The 10,862-nt window shown below is 37.3% G+C and overlaps 1 protein-coding gene and 1 pseudogene across 1 annotated transcript; one reads left to right on the top strand and one right to left on the bottom strand.

Moving 5' to 3' along the window:
- The first annotated feature begins 745 nt into the window (after positions 1-745).
- On the top strand, positions 746-2,886 carry LOC131785444 (GFP-like fluorescent chromoprotein amFP486; annotated as a pseudogene).
- Positions 2,887-3,758: 872 nt separating this feature from the next.
- LOC131785503 (BTB/POZ domain-containing protein KCTD9) lies at positions 3,759-10,782 on the bottom strand. Its single transcript, XM_059102402.2, has 12 exons — positions 10,639-10,782; positions 9,796-9,920; positions 9,202-9,263; positions 8,564-8,618; positions 8,075-8,130; positions 7,074-7,202; positions 6,765-6,832; positions 6,143-6,235; positions 5,893-6,042; positions 5,141-5,246; positions 4,823-4,956; positions 3,759-4,448 (listed from the first exon to the last, which is right to left on the bottom strand). Exons 1-12 carry the CDS (start codon positions 10,702-10,704, stop codon positions 4,284-4,286), a joined length of 1,209 nt encoding a protein of 402 aa, XP_058958385.2. The 5' UTR covers positions 10,705-10,782; the 3' UTR covers positions 3,759-4,283.
- Between the last annotated feature and the right edge of the window lie 80 nt (positions 10,783-10,862).

Genomic DNA, 10,862 nt, shown 5'->3' with positions numbered 1-10,862 from the left:
TGATCAAAAAGATCATTCCAGACTCTTCTTGTATTATAAATGTATCTTTTATTAACTTGTGTGAAGAAAGTATCAAACACAGATGGCAGACGTCTATTGTGAAAGTTATACATAAAGACTGCGATATTACGAAAAACAAGGTCAGACAGTTTAACAATATTTAAGCATTTGAAAATTGGACTGGAATGCTCACGAAAGTCAACACTCGTATAGCTCTCTTTTGTGAAATGGAAAAAGGCTGGGTAGTTGAAGAAGAGGTGTAATTCCAAGAAATTAAACCATAGGTTAAGAAGGGATATATTAAGCATACTATAGTTTAACCAGAATATCTGAATTCACATAATAACGAAGTTTAGAAAGATTCCCAATATTGCGCTTAATCTTTTCAGCATTGTGGCGTACTTGACTTTTGTAAGATAAATTAGAATATATTACAATACTTAGATATTTTTTCTGAGTACTCTTGGTTTAAGTTAATGCTATTTAAAGAGAGTATGATATGAAAGGGTAACTTTCTTCGTGGAGGGTGGAAAATGACAAAAGTCAGCCAAGTATGAATATTTACTAGTTCATTGTTTACTTTGGATTCAAGGACTTTAAGATTTTTGCGTTTATAAAACAGATTGGCATCATCTGCGTATAAATGAAAATCTAGAATTTCAGAGTAGTAACTAAAATCATTTACATCTACAAGAAATGATAGCGGGCCGAGAACTGAGCCTTGAGAAACACCACAAGAGACAGGATGAGGATCAGACTCAGTTTGCCCCAAGGAAACATATTGATATCTGTCGGTAAGATAGGAGATGAACCAATCCTTGGTAACACCACGAATGCCATAATAATCTAGTTTTTCAATCAAGATATTACGATTTACAGTATCAAAGGCTTTACTGAAATCCAGGATGCTTACGATAGCATGATCCGTGGAGTGTTTCCGCACGGAAGCAAAACTTCTTACAATAAATTACTTTTGTCCAGTCAAAACTAGAAACTGCACTAGACCGATCTTCTCCATCATGGCCAGGCTCCTTCAATAAGTTAACAACCTTTCTTCCGCCATGATTTCGTTCCCGGTCTCCTGAGCACTCGATGCGAAAATAAATCCGTTAACATTCGATTCGATGCAGGATAATGAAACATAACTTCTAAAAAAGTAGGCGGAAAGAACTGTTTTGACGGATCGAGTGCCTCTCAATAATTCCTTTTTATGTCCGAACGGAATTTTGATGTTTTTTTTTTCCAATATTCAGGTTTAAGCCGATACCATGAACATGACCTGGCTTATGGAGGGCTGTATCAATGGTCATGCATTCACCATCGAAGGAGAAGGCACTAGCGAACCTTACGAGTAAGTTTATGCGAGATAACGATCAACCTGTAAATTGTCCTTTTGAGTGAATTCAGTGCTAATCACATAATCGGGGAAAACTTGGTAACTCATTTCCTGCCAACACATACTTGAAAAATAAACCACTTCTCGCAGACTTCTAGTGAATGTAAATTTGGTTATGTAGATTTGTTTCTTGTGGCCATTTATGACATCTGCGCATGGCTGCTTCAAAAGAAAGTAGGTATATCAAGACCCTGTGACGTAACTCAGTAACGTACATCTCGAAAGTAAATTTACAAGAAAGTTAATGAACGATATTCTTTATCGAGAAGTCATCGTAAACAATTCACTTATGTGATGAAAATACACAAATTAATTAAATGTTACTTCGGTGATTTAGCTAGTAAAGCACTACCATGACTAAAGTCCTCTCCATCTGAATATTTCAGAGGCACACAAACAGGGAACTTTCGTGTCACAAAGGGCGGACTCCTTCCATTCGCCTTTGACATAGTGGCACCAACCTTGAAGTATGGAGTCAACGTTTTTATGAAGTACCCTGCTGATATTCCTGACTATTTCAAACAAACATTTCCCGAGGGTCTAACATACGACAGGAAAATAACAATTGAAGATGGAGGATGTGCTACGGCCACCGTGGAAATGAGGTGAGTAATTCCCTACTATTTAACTGATTATAAGCTTTTTAACTTGCAGATTGGACTAAGATCTTTGAAAAAAAAGGAAAGGTTTATCATCCGCCAGTTGTTAAATTCGCTGTCAGGCTTCACAGTTATATTTGTGCATGATCTAAAACGAAAGCGACGGAGAAAGGTCTTTCGCCAACTTAAACTGTGCCACATAGTAGCACTATGTAGCGTAAAAACTCTTAAGATATCTCCGATTTTATTAAGTCATCTGATTTTTTTATCAACTCATTCACATTTTCCCACATATTTGCAACATTGCTCAAAGATTTGGGCTCGATGCCACCAAGTGAAAATGAACGACTGATTCTCATGTACCTGAATTACATCACCGAAGAATCAGATACGCAGTAAATTGCAATAACAGGTAAAACCAAGTTTGAAATTTTACTTTCCTAAATGACTGAGACAAAACTCATCACTCAAAAATAAGCCTATGAATTTCAACTACGAGATTTGAAATCCTGTTTTATTTGCTTATCCTAGACCGTCATTCCTTCCGGTCCTTCTCTCGTTTACTCTGCGTTAAAGACTTTTTCCCGTTTCAATCTTTCTACCACGTAAAAAGAACTAAGCATTTTTTGCCACAGTCGTTTAGTTTGTTTTACTCATTGGCGTTGTGAAATGCTTTCTTCTTGGACAGCCTCAAAGGCAACACTCTGGTGCATAAGACTAATTTTCAAGGAGCCAACTTTCCCATCGACGGGCCTGTCATGAGAAGACACTTGGCTGGAAACCAACCTCGGAGAAAATGACTCCTTGTGATGTCAATGGAGACACTATCATGTACCTTTTAGTCGAAGGAGGAAAATGCTGAAATGTCGATATGAAAACAATTACAGGTAATTTAGTTCGCTTTGTCTGCTTTGTTCAGACATGTATCTAACTCATTCTTAATGAGTGAGCCCCTTATTTGATATCTGAGGTTGAACGGTGGAGAGGTTCAAAATGTATTTCAACCAGTAAGATCGAAACTGCAAAGAAAAATGGATATTACCAATCGAAATAAGAATCCCATTTACGGTACTGGATTAATTGAAATGTATCCAAAATTTCTTGGAATGATTTAATCACGAACGGCAGCAGTCGTGTCGTGTTGCATGTATTTTCACGCAGAAAAATAGATTGAAAAATTGAAAGATTATTGAATGAAATCACGGCAGCTGAATAAACCATGTTGTTTTCTCTGTGTTGAATTACATTAACAAAATGATTGGGTTAATGACGAGAAAAGCATGGCCAGTTTCTTTGCTGTAAGTATTTTGAAGTAACATAATTTGTTACCTTCCAGATCAATTCGTTCAGCGTATAATCTTTGAACTTTTTCTTTTCTTACTGTTAACTTCTTAGTCATACATGATACATCATGGGAGGGAAATTTCATGAAAGTATTGTACTTTCTTGACATCAACCCTTTTCCCTTTGAAGTCTTGATCTGTTTAAGTTTGGTAAGTGTAGCTCTATGAGGTCGAACTGCCGCTTTTTTGCTTGTCTGTTCTTCAAGAATTAAGGCATATGCGAACAAGTAGTAAAGCCGAATCCTGCATATTATTCCTATCACAAATGTAGACCTAAAACAGCTGTATTTACTCTTCTGATACAGACAGACACCTATCAAACCGCTAATTAGCATTATCGTATACACTATCGGGCAGTTTTTAACACCCACGACACCAATTACTAAGCCCTGTAGAGCGGTGCACCCCCGCCCCCTCCCCCCTTTAAATTTTAACAGTGATCAAGTACCGTTACTAAAAACTGACATGTCCTGGTGTCTTCTCAAGATATTTTCCCAATGAATTCAACTGGAAGGAATTCCTCATCCTTAGTGCTACAAGTGTTCTGTGTGTCCTTCACAACTTTTCTCCCAGTGTTCAGAGCAAACGTTATTTTTTTATTATTCAGGAACCTTTTATGTAAAAAAAACTTGCTTTTATACATGCAACTTGGGGTATCCTCAGACAAGCACACCCTTTTTTAATAATAGATAACTTAGTTTATTTGTCATCTTTGATTACTACTGATCTTCAATTGCCATCCTCGACAATTGTTTCAGTGCTCGAATAAGTCTTTTTCAAAATTGCCACAATGGCTTTCTCTTCAGCCGGTTGGTTTGACTGTCACGCTTCCATTCGACTGTGACTAGCCTTTTTGCTTTCACTCTTCTTATTAAGCCAATACAATTCCTTGGAGTTTTATTCCAGGACATCGCGTTTGTCTTCTGACGTCACACAATTTCTCTCTCAGGAATCTGGCGTTGCGGGTACAGAAAGCGCAGAGCCTGGGAGCTGGTTTCTGACGAAAGCTGTCATGTGAAGTGGTCCTGTAATTTCTTTAATCGTAGCACCGGTGATGTTGGCCCCTCGGAGATTAGCATCTTGTAGATCGCAGCCGGTTAAATTACAGTTCTACGAATAATATGATGTAAGATAAACTGTCAGATTGCAAAAAAACAAACTAAACAAGCCCGAAAAGGGGAGGGGGGGGGGTAGGGTATGGAGAACAACTATTGCACTCAGTGAACCTCAACAAAATATACGTAAAAAGTCGCTTGATCAACCGGAAGCCAGTAAATTGGCTTGACACGCGCGCGGTAAATCACCAAAATAGGAGAAAAGTACAAGGGAAGTCACGCACGCAAGAGACTCCTCGCGTGTCTTATCTCTTCCACGTTCCCTCCGACCGCTCCCTTTGACAGAGTTATGCTCAATAAAAACGTTCCACGCAATAGGTTGATTTTTTTAAAATCTAATTTCCTAAGTTTTAGCCAACAAACTCTCACCTCTAGATCAGCTCCAGCCAGTACAGCTCCTCGCAATATACAATTTTGAAGGTTTGCACCTTTTAAAGTAGCAACACGAAGGTTAACATTCCCTAATTGGCTTCCTTCCAGATCAGAATTTTTTAAGTTCACACCTGGAGAAAAAAATTATTCCATCAGTGAGTTATGTTATGAAGGGCTTTGTTGCATCACGATTCCATATTTTGCTTCTTCAGCCAAAAGTGCCGGATGAATTGATACAATGCACGAGATGTGAGGGCACCCGCGAACGAAACAGACAGAGGAAAATACTAATTTAAGCACCGGCCATCTTCATACCTTCTAGATTAGCCCTTGTCCCAGCAGGGTCTTCAAAATTGCACCCTCTGAGGGAGGCCCCTTCCATATGAGCCCTCTGAAGACGAGTACAGCTTAAAATAGCACCCTTGATAATGGAACAAAGAAAAAAAAAGATTACATTTAACTGGATAAAGCCACTGAGTGGCACCCCAGTTTCCGGTCAATAACGAAAGATGAAAACACCCAGCCTCCCTGAGAGAAAATTTACCCCGAATAGTGATTAAATCGCAAGTTTCTTGCTGACAAATCCTTGGCCTCCTTCAGTGATCGCTGTTCTAATTTTGCCGAATCAAATAAATGTGCTAAGACAATGACCCCTTTTGAGCGAACTTGCCCATTGCTTGCCGTAGAATTAAAACTAACATTATAAAATCACTCAATCAAAGCCAAGCTACTAAAACGTCATCACGCGCCAGTGAAAGCCAAAGCCGATGCTAGTAGTCATTCAAAGCGGGGGAAAGCTTGAATGGCCAAGTCACGACTGCCTCCATCTGATTGGTTGGGAAGATGGTGCTATTTTTTTCTGACCAATCAGAGTGCTGCTGCACAGAGGTAAACCAAAGCAAGTCCGGATTTTCTTCGACACCCGATTCAAAAAATATTTTCACTATTTCATCGTACCAAAATTACAACTTATATTTTCTTCTAATGAAAAGCGTAATTCTCATACCATATTTCTACGATTTAAAAGATTTCAAAAGTAAATAAACTTATCCTAATTGTGTACTCACGTCCATATGTGCCCCGGATAGATTCGCTCTCTCCAAACAGCAGTTTGATAGATTGGCATTCCACAAGTCTGTTTTTCTTAGATTCGCCATTTTGAAGTTTATGAAACGTAGATCAAGCTTCGAGAGATCTGCCGAGTCTAAATTGATTCCCTACAGAGTAGAAAAGACAAGAATTCTCGGTATAATAAACAGCTCGTAAATCAGTAGAGAAAATCACTCAGTAAAAGTGGCTAAGTGTATTTATACTTGCCTGACAACGAAGCTCGCAGTTTGAGGGCGTTGATAAAAGTATTTTAACAAATTCACTCCGAGAAAGAGGAGCATCTTCAACGTTTTCCATAGCCTAGGGAATGTAAACAGAAAATGCTGGTCAATAAATATCTAATTAACAGCATAGTACCAAGTACCCTACAATAGAATTGGAGTAAGAAACATGTTTAGTGTCTAGTCAGTTGTAAACTGTATTTAAATCCTGAACTGGTTGGAAACAGTTTACAATATGGAGGAAAGCCAGAAATAACGCGATCCACCGAATACATACCATAAGAAATGTCATGATTTATTTATAATACAGTAATTGCTTATAGATTGGAGCTATGGACTGAGAGTCACAGCCTCACAGATAAGAGAGAGCTGTCAGGGGTACTTTAATTTCCAATTACTTTCTTGCATTAATTTGCTGCCTTTGCCTTTCTCTTTGCTCAACATTAGTATGCTTAAATCCCTGTTCTCCATATCCTATACCCCTTTTATCTTCAGTTAGTCTTTTGGCAGCTGTATTTGGCAGCCTCAGGTGATGTTATGGATATCCGTAAATGAACAAGCTGTGAACGCATATGAAATAAGACCAAAAATCTTTTCACTGTTTATACCTTTACCAACTCTTCTAACTGTTCTAAGATGCCTGAGATTCCGAAAAACTTTGCCTCTTCTAGGACACCTACATGTAGCATGAAAAAGACATAAAAAGAAATCTTAATGAAAGATCATTCACTATATTTCCCTTGTATGGAGACAGAATAACTGTGTGGTGCTGAGCTTGTTGGATTTGCACAAATCTGTTATATACAGGGTATTTATTCAGATATTTATTTCAATAGTTAGACAGACTGGCCCAGTTCAGCTTTAAAGTTTGTTTAAATGGGGACCTGTATAAACAATGAAACTCATTATCACACTACCTTGAGGATTAACTCCCTTGTCTAGTATGAGCTGTCCATGTCGTAAATAATTGATGATTGGTTCAAAGTACACTGGACTTCTGTCGATGAGGAAAGCTCCTGAGGCATCTGAAACATTACTCCAAGCCTCTGCAAAGTAAGAGATAATTTTTAACTGTACATACTCTACTGTAAATCCTTAAACTCCCAGAAGTGATTGATAACATGAAACATCTTAAAATTTCCATTCATATATCCAGCAAACAGGTGATGAGAATATTCAGACTTATCAGGTGAAAGTCGTGATCCAGATCTAACACCAAATTCTTGTAGCTGATTTACAAGGAAATTTGTAGCAGCTAGAGGGGAAAATTTACAATAAAATCTTGAGAGTGAAAGGGTTAAGGAGTGACTGAATGAAAAACTAGAAATTGGCTGAGGTAGATTATAGTGGTCGACCAATAACTTCTGAGGTCAGACAACTATTTACCAAAGATAACTAATGCAAAGTCAGGTGATTAAGATGACTAGGGGGTGATATATGCCATCCTCAGTTTTAAAAAGGATAGGATAACGCTATCCACAGGATAAGACTCTATCCAGTGGATAGTACAGTACACCTAACAAATAGATTCCAAGTTGCCGTGTGTCTGTTCAGTAATAGATCATAGATGATGTCAAAATGTGGTAATAACAAAAAGGTGGTATGTGAGGCGCAGCCGAGTGTGTCACTGATGATCTTAACACATTTTGACGTCATTGGTGATCTATTACTGAACAGACGCATGGCAACTTGGAATCTATTTGTTTTATATAATAAAGAATTAAAAAAAGTTTTAATGATGATGTCATCTGTATGTCTGTCCTCCAATAGATCATAAATGAGAACCAATCAGAATCCATGCATAACTGAGCTTATTATATAAAAAGGTTAAGTTAACATTAGTCTCCTTGATAGAAATGTATCTGTCGGATAGCATTATCTGCCCTTTGAATAACTGGGACCTGATCTTTAGACTAACCTGCTGGGGAAAACATTCTTGCTAACATACTATTTGGTTCATTCATCAGTGTTGCCCTTTACGGGATAAAAAAAGAAAACACATGGATAATAAAAAAATTAGAAAAAATAAGAAAAATGGTATAAAGTCAAGTAACTAATTATTTCTAAAGTCAAAGTTCTGGACTGGAAACCCATTTTGTGTTGTTATTTTGTTGTTACTTTTTTGTTTTAATTTATTCATATCAGCAGATTCAATAGACTTAGCTAACCTTTACAAATTTAGAATAGTTATTGTGACTGTACACCTTCATTATTTTCCTGGAAAAGAAATCTGGATCAATGTGAGTATCTGAGAAACTGTGCACCTGCATGCACCCCTCCCCTCCTCTCCCCTCCCCTAACCCAACACGATGTTATCAGTTAACTGTTTTTGGGTTAGAGGAGGGGTAGGTGTACAGTTTCTCAGATGCTGACATTGATCCAAAAATCTGCACATCATGTTAATTACCTAGTTGTAGTGAATACTCTGCCTCCCACATTAAGCGTCACCCAGTCTGTGAAGGCTGAACAAAGAGCAGCACATTCAGTGAGTCTATTCACAGATAAACATAGTTGTTACATTGTGTTGTGGTTCAATTTTGTCCTTGGTTCAAATTTTTTTTTCTTTTGTTTTTGGGTATTGTAATGTATGATAATGAGTTTGAAACAAGGGAAAATAAAATTTGAACCACAACACACATCACCAAGAGAATATCACTTTAAGGGCAAGCTGTAATTGGCTAGCTTATTAAAGATGTGCAAGAACTATTTACACTGTACCTCTAGGCAGCCAAAATAACAAAATAATGCATCAAGAGTCATCATAATGAGGACAGTCATAATGATGATGATAATAACAAAAATAATAATACTAATACTGATAAAGATAACAATTCGTAATACTGATAATAATCACTCATAATACTGATAATAATAATTATGATAATGAAAATGAGAATAACAATGAAGAGGTTAGTGATGGTGATCTTGATAATAATAAAATTGTTATTAATGTATGGAATAAATTCAAGTAAGTTAGCAAAGTTGTTAATCAGAATATTAACAGCTTGTTTAAACCTTGAAAAGGGAGAATTCACTTCCACTTACATTTTTCACCAAGAGAATTTGGTTCTGGATCTTCAGATGAAATGTAAAGCACTTCATCATCTCTGAAAAGAAAATTGCTGAGTGTTATTTAAGAGTAAATAACTAGCATAATAAATTATTACAAATAACCTACAGTTTTACATGTACAGCAAGTAAGTGTATCAGTTGACATGTACTGACATCTTCACCAAATAAAGGTGAGCTGTACATGCATGAGATACCATCAGCATACTAGTATTCTCTTCAAAATATTATATCTTTGGGTTGGTCTTCAAATATAAATTGACTTAGGGCTCATAAAACCTAAACTTCAAGGATCTGATAATACATTACATAATTCTCCCTTCCAGCTGACCTAGTTATATCACATCAAAATCACCATTGAACTAATAAGTTTGCTCATTGTCTGTCTGCATGATAAAGAACTAAATTTTTGAGAAGGTGTGTGATAAACACTGTTAGTAACAATCGCAGAGCCATTAATTAATATGTGAGGTCACAAGCCATGGTGGAAGTTTTAGACAATTCCGTATCATCTTGGTCCATATTAAAAATTACCATACTAAGGTAAATTAAACTTGCTTCTTTCCACACCTGATTAAATCAATGTCATCTATCACACCTCCTTTGGCAGTGTAAACTTTAGTTGCCGCAGGGAGCTCAAGCTTGCGTTTTGCTATGATGATTAATTCATTGAGAGTTTGAGGAACAGCAACAACCTTTCAAAAGGGGAACAATACATGAGAAAAATGATGCATGATAAATACATTGCAGTAAAAGTTTCGTGGTATCTTATTAAAACCATGTAAATATTACTTACAGTTGTACATCCATTTTTTAATGGAAAGAGTGTCATTAGAGTGTTAGCCCTTCATCATTTGCTCTGACGCAGGGTGAACGCTCAAAATGTCAGCTTTAAAACTCTTTACGGTGGCCAATTTACGTTATAAACTCAGTTGATAATACTTAATTATCCTGTTGTACTCTTACACCGACGCAGCAGCACAATTTCTTTTAAGAAATTTACCCCCTTTGCACACAGTTATGTTTACTTAGGTGTTACTTTGAATGAAAGGATCGAAGAATTTGCTAGTGTTACAACCAGAAAACAAGCACAGTGTATCCCCAACCCTTTTTAAATAACATCTTTGATCATCTCCTTGGTATCCTTCACCGGTGTCCCTCAGGTTCCAGAACGGAAATCTTTATCAAGTTCTCTTTCCAGCAGGGAATCGAATTAACATAAATCGCGATCAATTGGAAGAAGTCCGCTTGCGAGTCGTTTTAGAAAAGAAAAAGTGATGATGAAGTCAGACGGAATATTGTGAGGATCACCTGGTATCACTTACGAATTATGCTCAAATCGCGCGCGCGATAATTTTCGAAACTTCATGTATCAATATTGGCGCATAGGCATAGAAACATTCATAGCCAAACCTTTCCTGAGTGAACCGTACATCCTTTGGCAAGCAATGTCACTCTTTTTTGAGCAAATTCTGGCATATTTCATCGGCTTTGAAAAAAAACCCAAAATCGGAACTTTCCTCTCTACGTTTAACAACATACTATGTTCGCGAAACATAAAACCTGCCAGGCGTGATCATTTGACTGTACGAGGTGGATTGAGTGCTCCTGGACGCTAGTGCCTAATCTTCCTCGAT

This window comes from Pocillopora verrucosa, chromosome 1, assembly GCF_036669915.1.
Source record: "Pocillopora verrucosa isolate sample1 chromosome 1, ASM3666991v2, whole genome shotgun sequence".
Classification (NCBI taxonomy): Eukaryota; Metazoa; Cnidaria; class Anthozoa; order Scleractinia; family Pocilloporidae; genus Pocillopora; species Pocillopora verrucosa.
This window is presented reverse-complemented; position numbering and strand designations above follow the sequence as displayed.